Raw genomic sequence first — 25,720 nt, 5'->3', positions numbered from 1 at the left:
TTTATTCCACATGAATCCCTGTCAAAACAACATGGGGTGGGGGGGCTTCCCTGGTGGTGCAGTGGTTAAGAATCCACCTGCCAACACAGGGGACACGGGTTCAAGCCCTGGTCCAGGAAGATCCCACATGCCGCGGAGCAACTAAACCCATGTGCCACAACTACTGAGCCTGCGCTCTAGGGCCCGCGAGCCACAACTACTGAAGCCTGCACCTAGAGCCCGTGCTCCACAAGAGAAGCCACCGCAATGAGAAGCCCGCACACTGCAACGAAGAGTAGCCCCCACTCAACACAACTAGAGAAAGCCTGCGTGCAGCAATGAAGACCCAATGCAGCCAAAAATAAAATAAATATAACAATTAAAAAAAATAAGATTAAAAAAACCAAAACAACATGGGCAAATCATTTTTATTTAAAAAGGTCACATATCATGTCAAATGACCCATGTCTGGGTGATACTTTAAACACTCCTATTTCCCTTTAGCTAACAATTTTCTAATGGTGCTTTGGGCAATAAGCTATAGCTTCTACAGCTTACTATACCACTCTTCCTCTTCTCATTGCTTCCCCTCTTATCCTAAAAGTTCTCCTATCCCCCTCTTTTTCTACTAGGAGTTATGTATGAGATGGAGCCAACATGGCTTAGGTCTACTTGATACTGGAATCCTAACGTGGCTGTCATATGGTGACATTTTGGTTGCAATGAAAAGATCAGTAGAGCAACTGAGGCGAGAAACACAATTAAAATGACAAGTGAGAAAGGAAAATGATGAGAAAAACAGAAGACCATCAAGTTGGGCCTCTAGCTATTAGATAAACTTTTATTCATGAAGAACCAAAATATTTTCCTATCTCAAGAAATGGCGGGACTTCCCTAGTGGTCCAGTGGGTAAGACTCCGCACTCCCAATGCAAGGAGCCCAGCTTTGATCCCTGGTCAGAGAACTAAATCCTGCATGCATGCTGCAACTAAGAGTTCACATGCTGCAACTACGACCTGGTGCAGCCTAAATAAATAAATATTGAAAGAAATAAAGAAAGAAAGAAATGGCATTCACCGCTTCAAGACAGAAGTACCGACTGATGGACATAGCTGTAACATGAAAAAATGAGGAGACAGATTTTCCTAGGTAACTTCAGAAAATCAGTCTCATAATATTAGCCTCTGCAGATATAAGTGTTTCACTAAAATGTGAACCCTACCCAAGACACAGGATCCTAACAAAATCCATATTTTTTGTGGCACATACCATTTTTAATTATAGCACTGCATTACAATGATGTAATAAACGTTTTTTATAAAGTGGTATTTAAATACAGAATAAATTATGGATAGTTCATAACTTGTTTTATAAGGGAAAAAAACACAAGAGAACAATTTATATTTGATGTTTAAATTTATAAATGAGTTCCAACAATGACTGTTATTTTGTTGAGATGATAAGAATTCACACTGAATGGAAAGATACTAGGAAGCCCCCTCTGTCATAATGATAAAAGGAGGCAGATTTCCTTTCAGTTATTCTCCAACTCCATCAGTAAGTTTGCCCATGGGAGAAGTGAGTATAAGCTATCTAGGTTCAAATACAGATAGTCCCCAACTTAACTATGGCTCGACTTACAATCTTTCAACTTTACCATGGTGCAACAGTGATACAAATTCAGTAGAAACCATACTTCAAAATTTAAATTTCCATCTTTTCCCAGGCTAGCGATATGCTGTACAATACTTTCATGATGCTGGGCAGCAGCAGTGTGCCGTGCTCCCAGTCAGCTGCCTGAGCCAAAGGGTAAACAGCTGGTACACTTACAACCATTCTGTTTTTCACTTTCAGTGTAGTATTCAATAAACTACATATGAGATATTCAATACTTTATTATAAAATAGGCTTTGTATTAGATGATTTTGCCCAACTGTAGGCTAATGTAAGTGCTCTGAGCATGTTTAAGGTAGGCTGGGCTAAGTTACAATGTTCAGTAGGTTAGGTGTATTAAAATGCATTTGTGACCTATGACTTTCAACTTACGATGGGTTTATCAGGATGTTACCCCATCGTATGTCAAGGAAGATCTGTAATTCCATTTTGTTCAAAACACCTCAAACCCACCATCTCTAATTTTGAACTCATCTTTCCAGAAAACTGTCTCTCTCTCCGAAATCCTTTTTAGATTTTACCAAAGTAATACATTGTTGGGCTGAGGGGTATTTTTTATTGTCATTTGTAGCAACATGGATGGACCTGGAGATTATCATACTAAGTGAAATAAGTCAGAAAGATAAAGACATACCATATGATATCACTTACATGTGGAACCTAAAATATGACACAAATGAACCTATCTACGAAACAGAAATAGACTCAAAGACATAGAGAACCAACTTCTGGTTGCTGGAGGTGGGGGGCGATGGAGGGGTGGCGGGGAGAGATGGATTGGGAGTTTAGGATTAGCAGATGCAAGCTATTATATATAGAATGGACAAACAACAAGGTCCTATTGTATAGCACAGGGAACTACATTCAGTACCCTGTGATAGGGACTTCCCTGGTGGTCCAGTGGTAAAGAATCCACCTTCCAATGAAGGGGACATGGTTTCGATCCCTGGTCAGGGAACTAAGATCCCACATGCCGCGGGGCAACTAAGCCCGCCTGCCACAACTACTGAGCTAGCGTGCCTCAATGAGAGAGCGCATATGCCGCAAAGTACAGAACCCATGTGCGCCCTGGAGCCCGCGCGCTGCAATGAAAGATCCCGCATGCCTCAATGAAGAGATCTTGTGTGCCGCAACTAAGACCCGACACAGCCAAAAAGAAAAAAAGAAAAAGAAAAGAAAAATTCATAATAAATAAATAAATAAATGAATATTAAAAAAAGAATATCCTGTGATAAAACATAATGGAAAAGAATATGAAGAAGAATGTATATATTAATATAACTGAATCACTTTGCTATACAGCAGAAATTAACAAAACATTGTAAATCAACTATACTTCATAAAATCAATTTTTTAAAAAAGGTAGGTGGGCTTTATAGTTTTGATGTGAAGAACAGGTTAGGTCATTTGGCTAAGAGTGAGGGTTGAAGAGAAGCATGAAGGTTTGAGAAGAAAGGACAAAGTATGAGACAACTGTCCTACTGAGTGGGAAAAAGTTTGCCTGAATTCAACCTTTTTTAGAGGAGAAATTCAGTAGGTCTGCCAAGCAGTATTGAATGTTAACTTAAAGTCTGTCATCTTGAATTTAAAGTGACACAAATCACCTTTATGTTAGGATTTTTCTCCAGTATGATCAGCTACTTGGGAACAGACACTCAAAAGACAGATAGGATTTATCTAGGAATGGCATCTCTTCAGATGGGGGATGTAAATCTGAGGGTATCTGTAAAGGAATGACTTTAATGAAGAATCATTTAATGATGAAACATACAATATAAACTAGTGAAGAGGGCAGGTGAAGCCAGGGGAGGCCTAGTGGTTGGTAAGAAAGTATGTGAAATTAATAATCTGAAAGTTTCTATGCTGTGGAAGTTTTGCAGTAGCAGTCTATCTTCTAACTAGCTACGGTATTCTTTTTTTTTCTTTTTTGGCCAAGCCACATGGCATGCAAGATCTTAGTTCCCCAACCAGGAATCGAACCTTGCAGTGGAAGCGCAGTCTTAACCACTGGATGGCCCAGGAAGTTCTCTTAGCTATAGCATTCCTGAAAACAGAGAAAGTGCATTTTTTGCCCATGCTAACAGATGCTTGCTAATAACAGGAATCAACACATTCTTGCTGATCTGATTAGTTAGAGCCCCAACAGCTCACCTGGCATGTTACAGCCAACGTATGACAGATCTGGGTCTTCCCAGTTCGGAATTCTCCAAACATCTCTGTGATGGATCCAGTTTCAATTCCTCCTAATAGAAGAGCAATAAGAAACACCACTTAGCACAGTACAAATATTTAGAAACAATAATCATAGCAATGTCCTACGGGGACTTCCCTGGTGGTGCAGTGGTCAAGAATCCACCTGCCAGTGCAGGGGACATGGGTTTGATCCCTGGTCCGGGAAGATCCCACATGCTGCAGAGCAACTAAACCTGTGCGCCACAACTACTAAACCTGCACTCTAGAGCCCGCAAACCACAACTACTGAGCCTGCGTGCCACAACTACTGAAGCCTGTGTGCCTAGAGCAGATGCTCTGCAACGAGAAGCCACCTCAATGAGAAGCCCACGTATCGCAATGAAGAGTAGCCCCCGCTCACCACAACTAGAGAAAGCCCACAGGCAGCAACGAAGACCGAACGCAGCCAAAAATAAGTAAATAAACTTATATTTATAAAAAAAAATGTCCTAGAAGCTCATTAGAAAGATGTTTACATAATTTAGAAACCCAATTTTCAACAAGCAGTAATTTAAAAAATACTTTTTATTTTGAAATAATTCTAGATTCAGGGCTTCCCTGGTGGCGCAGTGGTTGGGAGTCCGCCTGCCGATGCAGGGGACACGGGTTCGTGCCCCGGTCCGGGAAGATCCCACATGCCGCGGAGCGGCTGGGCCCGTGAGCCATGGCCGGTGAGCCTGCGCATCCAGAGCCTGTGTTCCACAACGGGAGAGGCCACACAGTGAGAGGCCTGTGTACCGCAAAAAAAATAAAGAAAGAAAGAAAATAATTCTAGATTCATAAAAAATTTCAAAGAAATGTACAGAGAGGGCCCGTGAATTCTTCACCCAGCCTCCCCCAGTGTTAACGTTTTACATAACTATAATACAGTATCAATATCAGAAAACTGACATGGATAGAATCCACAGAGCTTATTCAGATTTCTCCAGGTATATATGCACTCATTTGTGTGTGTGTAGTTCTATGCAATTTTATCACATCTGTAGCTTCATTTCACTATCACCACAAATCAATATACAGAACTATGCCATCACAAGTCAATAAGCAATCATTAAAAAAAATAAATTATAAATAATATCTAAAGTTTACGAATGTCTCTTGTGTATCTGGCATTGTGCTATGTATTTATATATATATCAATTCATTTAATTCCAATAACTTATAAGGTAGGAAGTCTTTTTTTTTTTTAAATAAATTTATTTATTTATGGCTGTATGGGTCTTCATTGCTGCGTGTGGGCTTTCTCTAGTTGTGGCGAGCGGGGGCTACTCTTTGTTGTAGTGCATGGGCTTTTCATTGCAGTAGCTTCTCTTGTTGTGGAGCACGGGATCTAGGCGTGCGGGCTCAGTAGTTGTGGCTCATGGGCTCTAGAGCGCAGGCTCAGTAGTTGTGGCCCATGGGCTTAGCTGCTCCGCGGCATGTGGGATCTTCCTGGACCAGGGTTTGAACCCATGTCCGCTACACTGGCAGGCGGATTCTTAACCACTGCGCCACCAGGGAAGTCCCGGAAGGGAGTCTTTTTGTCCTCATTATGAAGATAAGAAAACCGAGGCATAGAACACAATAAGTAGTTTGCACCATGTAATACAGCCAGTAAATGCTGAGAGGGGGAACAGGAGAGAAAGCAAACGCTCAAATTTGAGTGTGATTCCTGAACCCATGCTATTTTGTGCCCTAAGAAAAAGGAAACTTCAATGATCGAATATCTGGGGAAGCAACAAGGACCAAATCTAACTCTGCAAAAATTTAGGACAGCAGTGCTTTCAAAAGTTCAAAAACTTTACAGCTTTCCATAAAGTCCTGAAGATTAGTGTGCACTACAATGTATTGATACTACAATGTAGTATTCAAGCATGGAGTGTTTTAACCAGTCATCAGATTTTCTACCTTGTGGTAGATAAAAGTTTATAATTATTTCTTTAGGCAGAGGGAGCTTACTCTCAGAATGCAATATTAAATAGAGATTAAATTATTTAACTGGCAGATAATTTTAGTATTTTTTAAGTCAAGTACCACCCTCCAGCGGTCTTCCTTCTTCAATGTGAATACTTCTCTTTATTTCTTAATTCTATCTAACACATAAACCCAACCCAAATATTTTATTTAGTTATATTCTATAACCTGCATGCTTTGCTAACCACAGTTCACAGCACAGGATAAGGGATTACTATACCTTGAAGTAGTTTGTCAAGCTCTTTGGAGCCAGTAGTAATCTGTATGATCTCAGACCGCCTTTGGTGGAACTCAGTTGCAGTGGTGAAACCCATTGGAACTAATTTAGCTGCCTCAGTCTGGGGAAAAATAAGAAATGCCAAATCAATGAAATATGCTTAGTAAAAACCAGGCATACAGTGGGAAGAGATAACATCTAACAAAATTTCCAGAATGATCTCTCTTTAAAAAGTTATCAGGCTTCTCTGGTGGTGCAGTGGTTAAGGATCCACCTGCCAATGCAGGGGACACGGGTTCAAGTGCTGGTCTGGGAAGATCCCACATGCTGTGGAGCAACTAAGCCTGTGCGCCACAACTACTGAGCCTGCGCTCTAGAGCCCGCGAGCCACAACTACTGAGCCCACGAGCCACAACTGCTGAAGCCCGGGCAACTAGAGCCCATGCTCCACAATAAGAGGAACCACTGCAATGAGAAGCTCACACACTGCAATGAAGAGTAGCCCCCACTCGTCACAACTACAGGAAGGCTGCGCAAAGCAATGAAGACCCAATGCAGCCAAAAATAAATAAATAAATAAATATATAAAAAATAATAATAAAAAGTAAAAATAAATGCATTCACAAATACATGGAAATTAAACATTAAATTCCTAAATAACCAATGAATCAAAGAAATCACAAGGGAATTTAGTAAATTCATTGAGATGAATGAAAATGAAAACAAAACATACCAAAACTTATGGGATGCAGCAAAAGCAGTGCTTAAAGGGAGATTTATAGCTGTAAATGCCTATATTAGAGAGCTCTTAAATCAATAACCTAACCTTCCCACCTTAAGTTACTGAAGAAAGAGCAAACTAAACATAAAGCAAGAAGGAAGAAGATAAAATTTGAGTAGAAACTAGTAAAATAGAGAATAGAAATACAATAGAGAAAAATCATCGAAACCTGAAGTCGGTTCCTTGAAAAAATAAGTAAAATTGATTAAAAAAGACTCAAATCACTAAAATCAGAAATGAAAGAGGGGACATTACTACCAACATTACAAAAATAAATATATGTCAACAGATTAGATAACTTATAAGAAATACAGAAACCCCTAGAAAGACACAAACTATCAAAACTCACTGAAGTAGAAAAAGGATTCAAGTCCAGGCCCCAGATGATTAGCTGAGCTTGAATCTAAATTCAGTAAAATAAACTGAGTTGAAGGAAGGAAGGAAGGAAGGGAGGGAGGGAGGGAGGGAGGGAGGAGAAAATCTGGATAGATCTATATATAGCAAGTAGAGATTAAACTTGTAATTTAAAAACTTTCCACAAAGGGAGAAAACCAATAAATAGCTGAATCGTGGGTTTGCATTATTCTCTAAACTTCTCTATATGCTTAATACTTCACTTGAAAACTCCTTACAATGTTTATATTATAGTTATTGCAGAACTAAATGGTGTGCTAGAAATACAATTCTTTCACTAAGGTTCCAATGTTAACAACTGATGTCTCTCAAAGGTTTCTGTCAAATTCAAATGAATTCTTTTTTATATGCCGCTAGTTTCAAAATCATGCTCCATTTTACCTTGATTTTATATCTGAGGCATGTCTTTCTCTAGTATTCTCTGACTTTATCATTTCTCAAATTTTCCAACCTCTCAATCTTACTATGTATTCTGCTAATCCTTTTTCCCCCTGAAGATATTCTTTTCTTCTGCAAATGGGGCTTATCTGCTCTCCAGGCTATCTACTGTCCTGGGCTTTCCTTCACTGACTATTTGAGTTGGAGTCTCTCCAACCTAGATCCTATGTTTCCTGCCCTCATTTTAGTAAAGTATATCAAGTAACTTCCTAAGAAAGAATAGGATGAGAGAAAAATGTTCTGAATTCTTGTATTTCTGAAAATGTTGTATTCTGCGCTAACACTGGGTGAATAATATTGCTACAAATAGAATTCTAGGTTTAAAATTATTTACCCTCAGAATTTTGAAGGCATTGCTCTACTAGCTTCTACCATCCAGATTTCTAATAAGAAATGTGCTATCTTTTTGATTTTTGTTCCTTTAGAGGTCACTTACATTTTTCTCTCTGAAATCTTTCAGAATCTTCTCCTTATAACTGGTACACTGAAAATTTCACACTGAGTAGTCTAGGTGTGCATCTTTGACACTCTGTGGGGCCTTAGAGTTCTGCTTCCCTTTAGCTCTGGGAAATTTTGTATTATTTCTTTGAGAATTTTCTTTCCTTCTTTTTTCCTATAACTTTTACTAATCTTCAGGATGAATGAAAATTAATGAAAATTAGAAAATAAAAATACTAAAGAGAGGGGAGAAGAACTATAAACCAATATTTAACTCTAGTTAATATATGCTAAAATATTTAGGGGGAAATGTACTGACATCTACAACTGTCTTCGAAAAGCATAAAAAAAAATCCCAGATGGATTGATGGCTGGATAGAGAGATAAACAGATGATAAAGCAAGTATATTAAAATGTTAATAGCAGTGTCTAGGTGGTGGATAAATAAGTGTTCACTGTAACATTCTTTCAAATTTGTAGTAAGTTCAAAAATTTTAATAAAAAATGTGAAGGAGGGCTTCCCTGGTGGTGCAGTGGTTGGGAGTCCGCCTGCCGACATGGAGGACGCGGGTTCGTGCCCTGGTCCAGGAGGATCCCACATGCCACGGAGCAGCTGGGCCCTTGAGCCATGGCCGCTGAGCCTGAGCGTCCGGAGCCTGTGCTCCGCAACGGGAGAGGCCACGGAAGTGAGAGGCCCGCGTACCACACACACACAAAAAAAAAATGTGAAGGAAAAAAAAACAAACTCATAGGAGATGTTTTCCCTTCTTGTCATTTTAACCTCGACATTTTCTAGTCTATGAGCTCTTAAGGGAACAGATTATAACCAAAGTGAAATTTGAAGTAAAAACCATGCCAACTGCCTAATCTGGCAGAACTTGACTTCTATTCTTTTGTTTATATGATAAGCTTGCTTTCATCTGTCTTAAATCTGTAGGAGTTTTCAAGGTCTGATAAGGAGTTTTTTATGTCTGACAAGGCATAAGCAAAGGTCAGGATTTGTTCAGTCACAAAAACTGATGCCCAGAAATCAACAACATACAGACTTTAGGGACACCTACTGGCTTAATATCACAATCTTTCAAAGAGGTATTAGGTATTCAGAATTCTTACTTATTCAATTAAGTCACCACTTCAACAAATTTATTTATTTGAGCAATCCAATAAATGACAACTTCATACTTCATGGATGGCAACATCTTTAAGGGTTTAAATTAAGAATTACTTATAATTTTTGAGCCCACTGAATTAATACTATAAAATAACAGTGCTTGGGACTTCCCTGGTGGCACAGTGGTTAAGAACCTGCCTGCCAATGCAGGGGACACGGGTTCGGGCCCTGGTCCGGGAGGATCCCACATGCTGCGGAGCAGCTGAGCCCGTGCGCCACAACTGCTGAGCCTGTGCTCTGGAGCACGCGAGCCACAACTACTGAGCTCACGTGCCAAACTGCTGAAGCCCACGCGCCTAGAGCCTGTGCTCTGCAACAAGAGAAGCCACCACAATGAGAAGCCCGCGCACCGCAACGAAGAGTAGCCCCCGCTCGCCGCAACTGGAGAAAGCCCGTGCACAGCAATGAAGACACAACAGAGCCAAAAATAAAAACAAATAAATAAATTAAAAAACAAACAGAAAACAAATGTAACTTAAAAAAAAAAAATAACAGTGCTTAAAAATTCAAAGCTCTTAGTATAATACACAGTAAAACAGAATTTACTGGGTTGTATATAAATTATTGTATGAGATATTAAATAAATCTTAGATATTGTCCATCTGACTAGGTTATGTGGCAGAACTACATGCACTGAAGCTGTAGGATGCATTTTTTGAAGATTCTTTAGCGTTTGAAGATTATTTTTCATAGAAAATTTCTGTATAACAGTAGTCAACACAAACTATAAATATATAATTTTATAAATTAAATACTTGCTTTACACTACAGAAAACTCCAAGAGTAAAGATAATCAAACTCTGTAACAACATACAAGCGTACTTCATTTTATTGCCCTTCATTTTACTGTGCTTCACAGATACTGCGTTTTACAAATTGAAGGCTTGTGGCAACCCTGTGTTAAGCAAGTCTATATGCACCATTTTTCCAAAAGCATTTGCTCTCTTCATGTCTCTGTGTCACATTTTGGTAATTCTCACAGTATTTCAAACTTTTTCATTATTATTACATTTGTAATGGTGATCTGTGGTCAGTGGTCTTTGATGTTACTATAATTGTTTTGGGGTGCCAAAAAACATGCCTATATAAGACTGTGAACTTAATTGATAAATGTTTTGTGTATTCTGACTGCTCCACCCACTGGCAATTCCCCCATCTCTCCCTCTCCTCAGGCCTCCCTAGTCCTTGAGACACAACAATATTGAAATTAGGCCAATTAATAACCCAACAGTGGCCTCTAAGTGAGGAAAGGAGTGAAGTTGCACATCTCTCACTTTAAATAAAAAACTAGAAATGATTAAGCTTGGTGAGGAAGGCATGTCGAAAGCTGAAGTAGGCCGAAAGCGAGGCATCTTGTGCCAAACCGTTAGCCAAGTTGTGAATGCAAAGGAAGTTCTTGCAGGAAATTAAAAGTGCTACTCCAGTGAACACATGAATGGTAAGAAAGAGAAACAGCGTTACTGCTGACATGGAAAAAATTTTAGTAGTTTGGGTAGAAGATCAAAGCAGCCACAACATTCCCTTTAGCCGAAGCCTAATCCAGAGCAAGGCCTTACTCTTTTCAATTCAGTGAAGGCTGAGGGAGGTGAAGAAGCCGCAGAAGTGTGAAGCTAGCAGAGGTTGGTTCATTAGGTTTAAGGAAAGAAGCCATCTCCGTAACATTCAAGAGCAAGGTGAAGCAGCAAGTGCTGATGTAGAAGCTGCAGCAAGTTATTCACAAGATCTAGCTAAGATAATGAATGAATCTGGCTATGCTCAACAACAGACTTTCAGTGTAGACGAAATGGTCTTATATTGGAAGAAGCCACTGAGGACTTTCATAGCTACAGAAGAGAAGTCAATGCCTGGCTTCAAAGTTTCAATGGACCAGTTGACTCTCTTTTTAGGGGCTAATGCCACTGGTGACTTTAAGTTGAAGTCAATGTTCATTTACCATCCTGAAAATCCCAGGGCCCTTAAGAATTATGCTAAATCTATTCTGCTTGTGCTCTATAAATGCAATGACAAAGTCTGGATGATGGCACATCGGTTTACAACATGGTTTACTGAATATCTTAAACCCACTTTGAGACCTACTGCTTAGAAAAAAGATTCCTTTCAAATTTTATTGCTCACTGACAACGTACCACGTCACCCAAGAGCTCTGATGGAGATGTACAATGAGATTTAATGTTGTTTTCATGCCTGTTAACACAACATCCATTCTGCACCCTGTGGATCAAGGAGTAAGTTCACCTTTCAAGTCTTACTATTTAAGAAATACACCTTGTAAGGCTATAGTAGCCATAGACAGTGATTCCTCTGATGGATCTGGGCAAAGTCAGCTGAAAACCTTTTGAAAAGGATTCACTATTCTAGATGCCATTAAGAACATTCGTTTAAAAAAAAAAGTATATATATAAACAACAACAACATTCGTGGTTCATGGGAAAAGATCAAAATATCATTAAACAGGAGTCTTGAAGAAGTTGATTCTCACCCTCATGGTGTCTCTAACAGGTTCAAGACTTCAACAGAGGAAGTAAATACAGATGTGGTGGAAATAACAAAAGTGAGACAGGCTGGGACCTGGGACCCTTTGCTGCAGTGCTGCAATGCTTGCACCTGGACACACCTCTCCTTGAGCAACAAAATACAAAGAAACTGTATGGGACAAAAAATAACTGTCTGAATGCGCAATTAGGGCAAATTCTGGACAAAACATACAAAGAGACCAAAAAACCCAACTGTCACTTTTGAAGAGCCTGGAGCAAAAGGAGGGTACTGCTATGCCCCCTACACAAAACACGGACTAAGGGATGGGCAAACCACCTAAGCTACCCCTCCAGCCCGACGCCTGGACACACCCCTACCCTCACCCCACGTAAAGAACAAGCTCACCCCCACTCAGGGAGCGAGCAAGCAAAGGAACCTGTTGTTTGTTCTCGCTCCCCCCTGCTGCAGCAGGGGCCCCAATAAAGCCTTGCCTGAATTTCTTGTCTGGCCTCTGATCAATTTCCATTGATTAAGAAGGCCAAGAACCCTGGTTGGTAACAAAAGAATGAGAAGTATAGCCTGAAGGTGTGGCTGAAATGCTGCAATGTCATGATAAAACTTTCATGCATGAGGAGTTTCTTCTTATGGATAAGCAAAGAGAGGTTTCTTAAGATAGAATCTACTCCTGGTAAAGATGTTGTGAAGACACTGGTGAAATGACAACAAAAGATTTAGAACATGACATAAACTTGGTTGATAAAGCAGTGCCAGGGTCTGAGAGGATTGATACCAATTTTGGAAAAATCTCTATGTGGGTAAATTGCTATCAAATAGCGCTGCATATTACAGAGAAATCATTCATGAAAGGAAGAGTCAATCTACGTGGCAAACTTCACTGTTGTCTTATTTTAAGAAATTGCTGCAGCGTCCCCAGCCTTCAGCAACCACCACCTGGATCAGTCAGCAGCCATTGACATGGAGGCAAGACCCTCACCAGCAGAAAGACTACAAATCACTGAAGGCTCAGATGATGGTTAGCATTTTCTAGTAATGAAGTATTTTTAAATTAAGGTATGTACACTGTTTTTGTAGACACAATACTATTGTATACTTAATAGACTACAGAACAGTATAAACACAACTTATATGCACTGGGAAACAACAAAATTCGTGGCGCTTTACTGTAATATTTGCTTTATTATGGTGGTCTGGAACCTAACCTGCTATTATCTCCAAGGTATAGCCTGTAAATACCAAAGGATAAGTGCATAAAATAAAATGTAATCACAGGGTGTGAGTGCTAAAGGAATATATGAAGCAAGAAAAATGAATAGGAGCTGTAAGACTTTGGAGGGAAATGAGAAAGGATCACAGTATATCAGGATGAAAATAATTGGATTCTAGTCTTAGTTCTGTGATTAACTGCATGACTTTGGATAAATAATTGAATCACTGTGCCTAAGTTTCCTTATCTGTAAGACAGAGATAATACTGGTCCTATCTTTCCCAGTGTCATTATGAAGTCTAAGTGAGAATACTGTATATATGAAAGGGATGGGATTTCAAAGTTAAAGTGCTATAAGGGAACTCTACTCAATATTCTATAATAACCTATATGGAAAAAGAATATGAAAAAGAGTGGATATATGTATATGTATATGAATCACTTAGCTGTACACCTGAAACACAACATTGTAAATCAACTATACGCCAATATAAAATAAAAATTCAATTAAAAAAATGTTTAAAAAAGTTAAAGTGCTATATAATATAAAGGGTTATTAAGTTACTACCTCATTTAGGTTAAGCCAGTGAAATCACTTTTATGTCATTTATTTAGGTTAAAAAAAACAAGCACATGATTCATAATCACATTTTTTCTTATTATTGAAGAATCTTGCTTATGACTAGTTGACTAACAGATTATACACCCTGAGAGCCTAATTAACATGACTTTAATATTCAAGCAATAAAAACAGCTTTTCTATTTAAATTAATATATGTTTATCATAGAAACTTCAGAAAATTGAGGCAAAAATAAAAATTGCTCACATTCTCACCATCCAGAAACAATGTTAATATTTTAGTGTATCTATCCCCAGTGTATGTGCTATACATATATAAAAACACACATTTTTAACAACAAAAACATATATGCACACAAACATGTTTTGTTAACCTGCTTTCTTATATCAGCAATATTTTCCTATGTCAATGGATATTCTTCGAAATTATTTTTTGTGGCTGCACACTAATGAGTATATTTCTCAGGCATGAAATCATAATATCCAGAACGACAAGGTACATACCACTCACTGCTGATGGGAGTGCAAGCTGGTAGTCAACTTAGCAATATTTATGTCATAACCCGTAATACTGCAATTCCCTAAGAAAAATCCCAATTTATGCAAGGAGGCACATACAGAGAGAATCAACTGGTAATGCAGTCACTTCTGGAAAGGGGAAGAGGGTGACACAGGAGGGGTGGAAGGAGGAAGACCGCAGCCTTTCACTATACACCCTTTCGTACCACTTCTGCCTCCCTCGATCACACAAACAGTACTTACCAGAATTTTATCAGCTTTGGCTTCACTAATCCCCTTAATATTTATTAGCTCCTTCTTTGGTGCATAGGCAACAGCCTCCACAGTATGGAATCCAGCTTCTTCCAATTTCTTCACATCATTGGCATGTATGCCACATTGCTGCAAGTGAAGAACACCATGGATAAATTTAAGTTTCGGTTCCCTCATCTGTCTAATGTGGTTATTTGTCCTACCTACTTCACAGAGCTCTTTTTAACTGTGATATTATATGCAAAAGCTTTGAAAAGTATGACCTATAATGTGAGGCATTTAATAACAAATTATCAACCTATTCATTATCAAAACCAGTGGGGTTTTTTTGGAATTTTTGAATTTTATTTATTTTTTATACAGCAGGTTCTTATTAGTTATCTACTTTATACATGTTAGTGTATATATGCCAATCCCAATCTCCCAATTCATCCCCCCCCCCACCACCACTTTCCCCCCTTGGTGTCCATGTTTGTTCTCTACACCTGTATGACAGTCTCTAGGATCCATCCATGTCTCTACAAATGACCCAATTTCGTTCCTTTTTATGGCTGAGTAATATTCCATTGTATATATGCACCACATCTTCTTTTTAAATTAAAAAAATCTTTTAATTTTTTTAAAGGTGTCACATTTTATTTATTTATTATCTTTGGCTGTGTTGGGTCTTCGTTTCTGTGTGAGGGCTTTCTCTAGTTGTGGCGAGTGGGGTCCACTCTTCATCGCAGTGCGCAGGCCTCTCACTGTTGTGGCCTCTCCTGTTGCGGAGCACAGGCTCCAGACGCACAGGCTCAGTAGTTGTGGCTCACGGGTCCAGCTGCTCCGTGGCATGTGGGATCTTCCCAGACCAGGGCTCAAACCCGCGTCCCCTGCATTAGCAGGCAGACGCTCAACCACTGCGCCACCAGGGAAGCCCCAAAATTCTTTTAATTTTATCTTTGGCTGCATTGGGTCTTCATTGCTGTGCATGGGCTTTTCTCTGGTTGCGGCGAGCGGGGGCTACTCTTCGTTGTGGTGTGCAGGCTCCTCATTGCAGTGGCTTCTCTTGTTGTGGAGCACGGGCTCTAGGCACGCAGGCTTTAGTAGTTGTGGCTCATGGGCTCTAGAGCGCAGGCTCAGTAGTTGTGGCGCGTGGGCTCAGCTGCTCCATGACAATGTGGGATCTTCCTGGACCAGGGCTTGAATCTGTGTCCCCTGCATTGGCAGGCGGATTCCTAACCACTGTACCACGAGGGAAGCTCCCACATCTTCTTTATCCATTCATCTGTCAATGAGCATTTAGGGTGCTTCCATGACCTGGCTATTGTAAATAGTGCTGCAATGAACTTTGGGGTGCATGTGTCTTTTTGAATTATGGTTTTCTCTGGGTATATGCCCAGTAGTGGGATTGCTGGGTCATATGGTAATTCTATTCTTACTTTTTTAAGGAACCTCCATACTGTTCTCCATAGTGGCTGTATCAATTTACATTCCCAACAACAGTGTAAGAGGGTTCCCTTTTCTCCACACCCTCTCCAGCATTTCTTTGTAGATTTTCTGATGATGCCTATTCTAACCAGTGTGAGGTGATGCCTCATTGTAGGTTTGGTTTGCATTTTTCTAATAATTAGTGATGTTGAGCAGCTTTTCATGTGCTTCTTGGCCATCTGCATGTCTTCTTTGGAGAAATGTCTATTTAGGTCTTCTGCCCATTTTGAGGTTGGGTTGTTTGTTTGTTTTTAATATTGAGCTGCATGAGCTGTTTATATATTTTGGAGATTAATCCTTTGTCTGTTGATTCGTTTGCAAACATTTTCTCCCATTTTGAGGGTTGTCTTTTCGTCTTCTTTGTAGCTTCCTTTGCTTTGCAAAAGCTTTTAAGTCTCATTAGGTCCCATTTGTTTATTTTTGTTTTTATTTCCATTACTCTAGGAGGTGGATCAAAACAGATCTTAATGTGATTTATGTCAAAGAGTGTTCTTCCTATGTTTTCCTCTAAGAGTTTTTTTATAGTGTCTGGTCTTATATTTAGGTCTCTAATCCATTTTGAATTTATTTTTGTGTATGGTGTTAGGGAGTGTTCTAATTTCATTCTTTTACATGTAGCTGTCCAGTTTTCCCAGCACCACTTACTGAAAAGACTGTCTTTCCTCCACTGTATATCCTTGCCTCCTTTGTCATAGATTAGTTGACCATAGGTGTGGGGGTTTATCTCTGGGCTTTCTATCCTGTTCCATTGATCTATATTTCTGTTTTTGTGCCAGTACCATATTGTCTTGATTACTGTAGCTTTGTAGTATAGTCTGAAGTCAGGGAGTCTGATTCTTCCAGCACTGTTTTTTTCCCTCAAGATTGTTTTGGCTATTCGGGGTCTTTTGTGTCTCCATACAAATTTTAAGATTTTTTGTTCTAGTTCTGTAAAAAATGTCATTGGTAATTTGATAGGAAGTGCATTGAATCTGTAGATTACTTTGGGTAGTATAGTCATTTTCATAATATTGATTCTTCCAATCCAAGAACATGGTATGTCTCTCAATCTGTTTGTGTCATCTTTGATTTCTTTCATCAGTGTCTTATAGTTTTCAGAGTAGAGGTCTTTTAGCTCCTTAGGTAGGTTTATTCCTAGGTATTCTATTCTTTATGTTGCAGTGGTGAATGGGACTGTTTCCTTAATTTCTCTTTCTGATCTTTCATTGTTAGTGTAGAGGAATGCAAGAGATTTCTGTGCATAACTTTTGTATCCTGCAACTTTACCAAATTCATTGATTAGCTCTAGTAGTTTTCTGGTGGCATCTTTAGGATTCTCTATGTATAGTATCATGTCACCTGCAAACAGTGACAGTTTTACTTCTTTTTTTCCAATTTGTATTCCTTTTATTTCTTTTTCTTCTCTGACTGCCGTGGCTAGGACTTCCAAAACTATGTTGAATAATAGTGGCAAGAGTGGACATCCTTGTCTTGTTCCTGATCTTAGAGGAAATGCTTTCAGTTTTTCACCATTGAGAATGATGTTTGCTGTGGGTTTGTCATATATGGCCTTTATTATGTTGAGGTAGGTTCCCTCTATGCCCACTTTCTGGAGAGCAAAACCAGTAGTTTTAAATTTGCACTATGTATATTAAAATAGACTCTTGTCAGAATTGGATTAAACCTGTAACTCTAGACCTTTGATGACTAGGATTCTAAATGAACTTTGAGACCCTGGGCCCTAAAAGCCCACTTTAAACATTTTCCAATGTTTTCCACATCAAGCACACATAAAAAAATATGTTTTACACTAAGCTGGGGTAAACAGCTAAGACTGCCCCAGAGCTCAGGGAAGCATATCTTAGCATAACCTTTTTGTAGCACAATGACTGGAAAGCTCTGTTTTAACAACTGATATTAAAGACAGAGAAAACTACTTTTGGTCAGGGATTTATATACCACTTCTCAAAAACAAACCACCCAAAGGCACTTCTTTCTCCCTATACACAAAGTCAGCTTTAATTTTATTAGCCACCAAAACCATGACTTCTAGGACAGCATGAATTATTAGGGGGATGTGTATGTATCTAGGAGTCAGGGAAGGTTTGGGAGAGGGGAGAGAATAGTATCTGGCCATAGAAACCGGTCTGTTATTAATATTTAAGCAAAAAGCAATACACATGTGTGGGTATAAGGATGTTCACTGAAACCAAAAGTTATGACTCTGAATTTTCCAATGTTTATCACAAACCCGTTTAAATTAAGTAACTTCCAGATAGTGGAAGCTTAGGGGGCAATGGGAAGAATATGCATAAAGAGACAGAAGAATGAAGGCTTTCTCAGCATTTTCTCCTGCTTCTTTCAGCCCAAGTCAACTGCACACACTCTGGGGCCTCTGTACAATGCACAGAAATAGTGCAAGGCCCCAGCTCTGGTGCTTGATGTTCTTGTGCAGTGTCTTGAACTCTCACAACGTAACCCCAAGCCCTTCTCTCTGCCTATGACAGCTGTCTTCCTAGTAACTTCAGCATAGATCGAGGTCAGTGGAGACATTGTTCCTCTCCCCTTCCTGCATAGGTGGCCCAGGCCATTGTCATTCCCTGGACAGTAATTTCATACCTAGTACAAACAGCAGAGACTCTACCATGGGATCATAGGACTTCTTAGTTTCTGACATCCAGCACTAAGAAAGAAAAGTGATAATGTAGTAGAAGAATTCTTGACAAAAAAAGAGATCTGGCCAGATGTGTTTAGCAACTGTCTTAAGCCTTTCCACAGAATCCTTGACAACTCTCCTGAAAACTCTAATTTGGATTTTGACCTTAGGTAGTAAACCAATGGTTTATGTAAAGGTTGTGATTTCTCCCAGTAGGTAGAACAATCTTGTCCAGCATTATAATTCTAAAATTAGCAACCAAGCACATACCTCTAATCGAGAAATAGGTTGTGGGCCAAAGCTCTCTTCTTCCACTGAAGTATCTGCATTTGCTTCAAGCTGTAGCTGCATAGCCATTACTTAGTGTTCAATACTGAAAAGTACAGATGGCCATCAGGAAGAACACTAGAGAAAGTATAGAGCTGCAAACATAGTTTTACAATAAATCTCTTTAAGAATTACTTGCTAGGCTTTTGGCTTAATCACTGACATACCCATGGCAGGAAAAAGAAAAAAAATCTCTCACCAGCCTTCCCTTCCACCTGGATAGCTGTATCAGAAAGACTTTAGGAGGAGCCAGCACTATCTTGCTTCTTAAAGTAGAACAGCTTGGACTCCCCTGGTGGTGCAGTGGTTAAGAATCCGCCCGCCAATGCAGAGGACACGGGTTCCATCCCTGGTCCGGGAACATCCCACACGCCGTGGAGCAACTAAGCCTGTCACCACAACTACTGTAGCCCGGGTGCCCTAGAGCCCATGCGCCGCAACTACTGAAGGCCACGCACCTAGAGCCTGTGCTCCGCAACAAGAGAAGCCTGCGCTCCACACAAGAGAAGCCCACGTGCAGCAACGAAGACCCAACGCAGCCAAAAAAAAAAAAAAAAAAAAGACGAACAGCTTAACCAGATCAACTATATCCCTCTGTTCCCCTGCTTCATATTCCTTAAGGATAGGGGCCAAGTCTCATTTATCTGTATACACCTCATGATACATTATAAATCTTAGGTACATCTTAGGTGTTTGGTAAATATTTGGCAAGTGAATGCAGACTTTCTAGAACTCTACTTTAAAAAAAAAAAATCAAAGGTTAAACTGTTTCAGTTCCATTGTTCCCTTCCAGAAAGCAGGGTTTTGGGGTGGTGGGACAGGAGTGAAACGAAGGTACAGAATAATTGCCATAAGCCTCCATTCCTGATAGAGAAACAATGGACTGCGATGAGAGAAGTATCCCCACCTTAGGCAAGGATGGCTTGTAGTCACACCGTTTGCTTCTAATAGAAGTGTATGAAACTTAAAGACCACCGTTTTTTTGGCGGGGGCACTGTGCGGCATGTGGGATCTTAGTTCCCCAACGAGGGATCGAACCCGCACTCCCTGCATTAAAAGCGCGGAGTCCTTGGCTGAATGGGTACAAAAACAAGACCCATATATATGCTGTCTACAAGAGACCCACTTCAGACCTAGAGACACATACAGACTGAAAGTAAGGGGATGGAAAAAGATATTCCATGCAAATGGAAACCAAAAGAAAGCTGGAGTAGCAATTCTCATATCAGACAAAATAGACTTTAAAATAAAGACTACTAGAAGAGACAAAGAAGGACACTACATAATGATCAAGGGATCGATCCAAGAAGAAGATATAACAATTGTAAATATTTATGCACCCAACATAGGAGCACCCCAATACATAAGGGAAATATTAACAGCCATAAAAGGAGAAATCGACAGTAACACAATCATAGTAGGGGACTTTAACACCCCACTTTCACCAATGGACAGGTCATCCAAAATGAAAATAAATAAGGAAACACAAGCTTTAAATGATACATTAAACAAGATGGACTTAATTGATATTTATAGGACATTCCATCCAAAAACAACAGAATACACATTTTTCTCAAGTGCTCATGGAACATTCTCCAGGATAGATCATATCTTGGGTCACAAATCAAGCCTTGGTAAATTTAAGAAAATTGAAATTGTATCAAGTATCTTTTCCGACCACAATGCTATGAGACTAGATATCAATTACAGGAAAAGAGCTGTAAAACATACAAACACATGGAGGCTAAACAATACACTACTTAATAACGAAGTGATCACTGAAGAAATCAAAGAGGAAATTAAAAAATACCTAGAAACAAATGACAATGGAGACACGACGACCCAAAACCTATGGGATGCAGCAAAAGCAGTTCTAAGAGGGAAGTTTATGGCAATACAATCCCACCTTAAGAAACAGGAAACATCTCGAATAAACAACCTAACCTTGCACCTAAAGCAATTAGAGAAAGAAGAACAAAAACATCCCAAAGTTAGCAGAAGGAAAGAAATCATAAAAATCAGATCAGAAATAAATGAAAAAGAAATGAAGGAAACGATAGCAAAGATCAATAAAACTAAAAGCTGGTTCTTTGAGAAGATAAACAAAATGGATAAACCATTAGCCAGACTCATCAAGAAAAAAAGGGAGAAGACTCAAATCAATAGAATTAGAAATGAAAAAGGAGAAGTAACAACTGACACTGCAGAAATACAAAAGATCATGAGAGATTACTATAAGTAACTCTATGCCAATAAAATGGACAACCTGGAAGAAATGGACAAATTCTTAGAAATGCACAACCTGCCAAGACTGAATCAGGAAGAAATAGAAAATATGAACAGACCAATCACAAGCACTGAAATTGAAACTGTGATCAAAAATCTTCCAACAAACAAAAGCCCAGGACCAGATGGCTTCACAGGCGAATTCTATCAAGCATTTAGAGAAGAGCTAACACCTATCCTTCTGAAACTCTTCCAAAATATAGCAGAGGGAGGAACACTCCCAAACTCATTCTATGAGGCCACCATCACCTTGATACCAAAACCAGACAAGGATGTCACAAAGAAAGAAAACTACAGGCCAATATCACTGATGAACATAGATGCAAAACTCCTCAACAAAATACTAGCAAACAGAATCCAACAGCACATTAAAAGGATCATACACCATGATCAAGTGGGGTTTATTCCAGGAATGCAAGGATTCTTCAATATACGCAAATCAATCAACGTGATACACCATATTAACAAACTGAAGGAGAAAAACCATATGATCATCTCAATAGATGCAGAGAAAGCTTTTGACAAAATTGAACACCCATTTATGATAAAAACCCTGCAGAAAGTAGGCATAGAGGGAACTTTCCTCAACATAATAAAGGCCATATATGACAAACCCACAGCCAGCATCGTCCTCAATGGTGAAAAACTGAAACCATTTCCACTAAGATCAGGAACAAGACAAGGTTGCCCACTCTCACCACTCTTTTTTTTTTTTTTTTTTTGCGGTATGCGGGCCTCTCACTGTTGTGGCCTCCCCCGTTGCGGAGCACAGGCTCCGGACGCGCAGGCTCAGCGGCCATGGCTCATGGACCCAGCCGCTCCACGGCATATGGGATCCTCCCAGACCGGGGCACGAACCCGTATCCCCTGCATCGGCAGGCGGACTCTCAACCACTTGCGCCACCAGGGAGGCCCTCTCACCACTCTTATTCAACATAGTTTTGGAAGTTTTAGCCACAGCAATCAGAGAAGAAAAGGAAATAAAAGGAATCCAAATGGGAAAAGAAGAAGTAAAGCTGTCACTGTTTGCAGATGACATGATACTATACATAGAGAATCCTAAAGATGCTACCAGAAAACTACTAGAGCTAATCAATGAATTTGGTAAAGTTGCAGGATACAAAATTAATGCACAGAAATCTCTGGCATTCCTATATACTAATGATGAAAAATCTGAAAGTGAAATCAAGGAAACACTCCCATTTACCATTGCAACAAAAAGAATAAAATATCTAGGAATAAACCTACCTAAGGAGACAAAAGACCTGTATGCAGAAAATTATAAGACACTGATGAAAGAAATTAAAGATGATACAAATAGATGGAGAGATGTACCATGTTCTTGGATTGGAAGAATCAACATTGTGAAAATGACTCTACTACCCAAAGCAATCTACAGATTCAATGCAATCCCTATCAAACTACCAATGGCATTTTTCACAGAACTAGAACAAAAAATTTCACAATTTGTATGGAAACACAAAAGACCCCGAATAGCCAAAGCAATCTTGAGAACGAAAAATGGAGCTGGAGGAATCAGGCTCCCTGACTTCAGACTATACTACAAAGCTACAGTAATCAAGACAGTATGGTACTGGCACAAAAACAGAAATATAGATCAATGGAACAGGATAGAAAGCCCAGAGATAAACCCACGGACATATGGTCACCTTATCTTTGATAAAGGAGGCAGGAATGTACAGTGGAGAAAGGACAGTCTCTTCAATAAGTGGTGCTGGGAAAACTGGACAGGGACATGTAAAAGTATGAGATTAGATCACTCCCTAACACCATACACAAAAATTAGCTCAAAATGGATTAAAGACCTAAATGTAAGGCCAGACACTATCAAACTCCTAGAGGAAAACATAGGCAGAACACTCTATGACATAAATCACAGCAAGATCCTTTTTGACCCACCTCCTAGAGAAATGGAAATAAAGACAAAAATAAACACATGGGACCTAATGAAACTTCAAAGCTTTTGCACAGCAAAGGAAACCATAAACAAGACCAAAAGACAACCCTCAGAATGGGAGAAAATATTTGCAAATGAAGCAACTGACAAAGGATTAATCTCCAAAATTTATAAGCAGCTCATGCAGCTCAATAGCAAAAAAACAAACAACCCAATCCAAAAATGGGCAGAAGACCTAAATAGACATTTCTCCACAGAAGATATACAGACTGCCAACAAACACATGAAAGGATGCTCAACATCTTTACTCATTAGAGAAATGCAAATCAAAACTACAATGAGATATCATCTCACACCAGTCAGAATGGCCATCATCAAAAAATCTAGAAACAATAAATGCTGGAGAGGGTGTGGAAAAAAGGGAACACTCTTGCACTGCTGGTGGGAATGTGAATTGGTACAGCCGCTATGGAGAACGGTATGGAGGTTCCTTAAAAAACTACAAATAGAACTACCATATGACCCAGCAGTCCCCCTACTGGGCATATACCCTGAGAAAACCATAATTCAAAAAGAGACATGTACCAAAATGTTCATAGCAGCCCTATTTACAATAGCCCGGAGATGGAAACAACCTAAGTGTCCATCATCGGATGAATGGGTAAAGAAGATGTGGCACATATATACAATGGAATATTACTCAGCCATAAAAAGAAATGAAATTGAGCTATTTGTAATGAGGTGGATGGACCTAGAGTCTGTCATACAGAGTGAAGTAAGTCAGAAAGAGAAAGACAAATACTGTATGCTGACACATATATATGGAATTTAAGAAAAAAAAATGTCATGAAGAACATAGGGGTAAGACAGGAATAAAGACACAGACCTACTAGAGCATGGACTTGAGGATATGGGGAGGGGGAAGGGTAAGCTGTGACAAAGTGAAAGAGCGGCATGGACATATATACACTACCAAACGTAAGGTAGATAGCTAGTGGGAAGCAGCCGCATAGCACAGGGAGATCAGCTCGGTTCTTTGTGACCGCCTGGAGGGGTGGGATAGGGAGGGTGGGAGGGAGACGCAAGAGGGAGGGGATATGGGAACATATGTATATGTGTAACTGATTAAATTTGTAAAAAAAAAAAAAAAAAAGCGCGGAGTCTTAACCACTGGACCACCAGGGAAGTACCATAAAGATCACCATTTTAATCAATTCCAGACCTCACTGAATGCACAAATGAATAAATAACATGGAATTACCTTGCTCAGTTTGAAATCTTCCATATAAATATAAGGCCTATACCAAAAGTCAGATTATTTTGATAGAGTTAAGACTGCTCAGGTTGAAAAGAATGAAGAACAGAAAGATTTCTATTATGAGGTACTAGTAAAAGCAAACAAGTCTTGATGGCCACAAGAATAAATGTACTTAAATCACACCAAAACAATCTGGACAATTTAACAAGCAAGATAAATTTAACTCAAAAGACAACAGATAAGGGCTTCCCTGGTGGCACAGTGGTTAAGAATCTGCCTGCCAATGCAGGGGACACGGGTTCGAGTCCTGGTCTGGGAAGATCCCACATGCCACAGAGCAACGAAGCACGTGTGCCACAACTACTGAGCCTGCATGCCACAACTACTGAAGCCTGCGCACCTAGAGCCCGTGCTGTGCAACAAGGAGCCACCACAGTGAGAAGCCCACGCACTACAATGAAGAGTAGCCCCCGCTCGCCACAACTAGAGAAAGGCTGTGCGCGGCAACAAAGACCCAACGCAGCCAAAAATAAATAAATAAAATTAACAACAACAAAAAAGAAATCTTCATTCTTAGAGACTTGACAGAAGATAACCATTTGTTCTTGACTGGTTCAGGTGTAGCTCTTAGATGGCATGTTTAGCATAATGTGAGTTTATAATTCCAAATATCAGAATCACCTGAATGCAGCTTAAATTTAAGTGTCTTCCTTCATAATTCATGAAAAAGATGGCTTGAACTGTATTCATATAGCAATAACCAAAAAGCAAAAGACTGAAAAACTAGACTGTATTTAAATTTAGAACTTCTATTCATCAAAAGACACCACTGTGAGAATGAAGTCAAATGATAGTGAGGGGAAAAAATGTTAACCACAAATATAACTGGTAACCAGAATATATAAAGAATTCCTTCAAATCAGCAAGACAGACAGACAACCCAATAGAAAAACAGGCAAGAGATGTGAATAAGCACTGCACAACAGAAGATACCCAAATGGCTAATAAACATATCAACAGACGCTCAACTTCATTAATGATCAGGAAAATTAAAATTAAAACCACAAGGTAGGGCTTCCCTGGTGGCGCAGTGGTTGAGAGTCTGCCTGCCAGTACAGGGGACACGGGTTCGAGCCCTGGTCTGGGAAGATCCCGCATGCCTTGGAGCAACTAGGCCCGTGAGCCACAACTACTGATCCTGCGCGTCTGGAGCTTGTGCTCCGCAACAAGAGAGGCCGCGATAGTGAGAGGCCCGCGCATTGCGATGAAGAGTGGCCCCCGCTTGCTGCAACTAGAGAAAGCCCTCGTGCAGAAACGCAGACCCAACACAGCCAAAAATTAAAAAAAAAACAAAAAACAACACCACAAGGTAATAGCTAAAATTTAAGACTGACCATACTAAGTATTAGCAAACGTGTGGAACAACTAAACACTCGTTCACTGCCGGTTTGAGTGTAAACTGGACTTTAGAAAACTGGTAT

General features: G+C 39.7%; 1 protein-coding gene across 4 annotated transcripts in view; it reads right to left on the bottom strand.

Moving 5' to 3' along the window:
- RAD51 (RAD51 recombinase) overlaps positions 1-25,720 on the bottom strand; it is a 47,804-nt gene that overhangs the window by 20,571 nt on the left and 1,513 nt on the right. For 3 of the 4 annotated variants that reach the window (XM_060096620.1, XM_060096623.1, XM_060096622.1), the window contains exons 2-5: positions 18,721-18,823; positions 14,340-14,477; positions 6,059-6,176; positions 3,805-3,896 (exon numbers count right to left, since the gene is read on the bottom strand). In XM_060096620.1, coding sequence (XP_059952603.1) covers positions 3,805-3,896; positions 6,059-6,176; positions 14,340-14,477; positions 18,721-18,807 — 435 coding nt within the window. In that variant the 5' untranslated portion in view covers positions 18,808-18,823. Of the gene's footprint in view, positions 1-3,804; positions 3,897-6,058; positions 6,177-14,339; positions 14,478-18,720; positions 18,873-25,720 lie in introns of all 4 variants that reach the window. The other variant, XM_060096621.1, reaches the window with a different exon arrangement.

This window comes from Mesoplodon densirostris, chromosome 4 (assembly GCF_025265405.1).
Source record: "Mesoplodon densirostris isolate mMesDen1 chromosome 4, mMesDen1 primary haplotype, whole genome shotgun sequence".
Classification (NCBI taxonomy): domain Eukaryota; kingdom Metazoa; phylum Chordata; class Mammalia; order Artiodactyla; family Ziphiidae; genus Mesoplodon; species Mesoplodon densirostris.
This window is presented reverse-complemented; position numbering and strand designations above follow the sequence as displayed.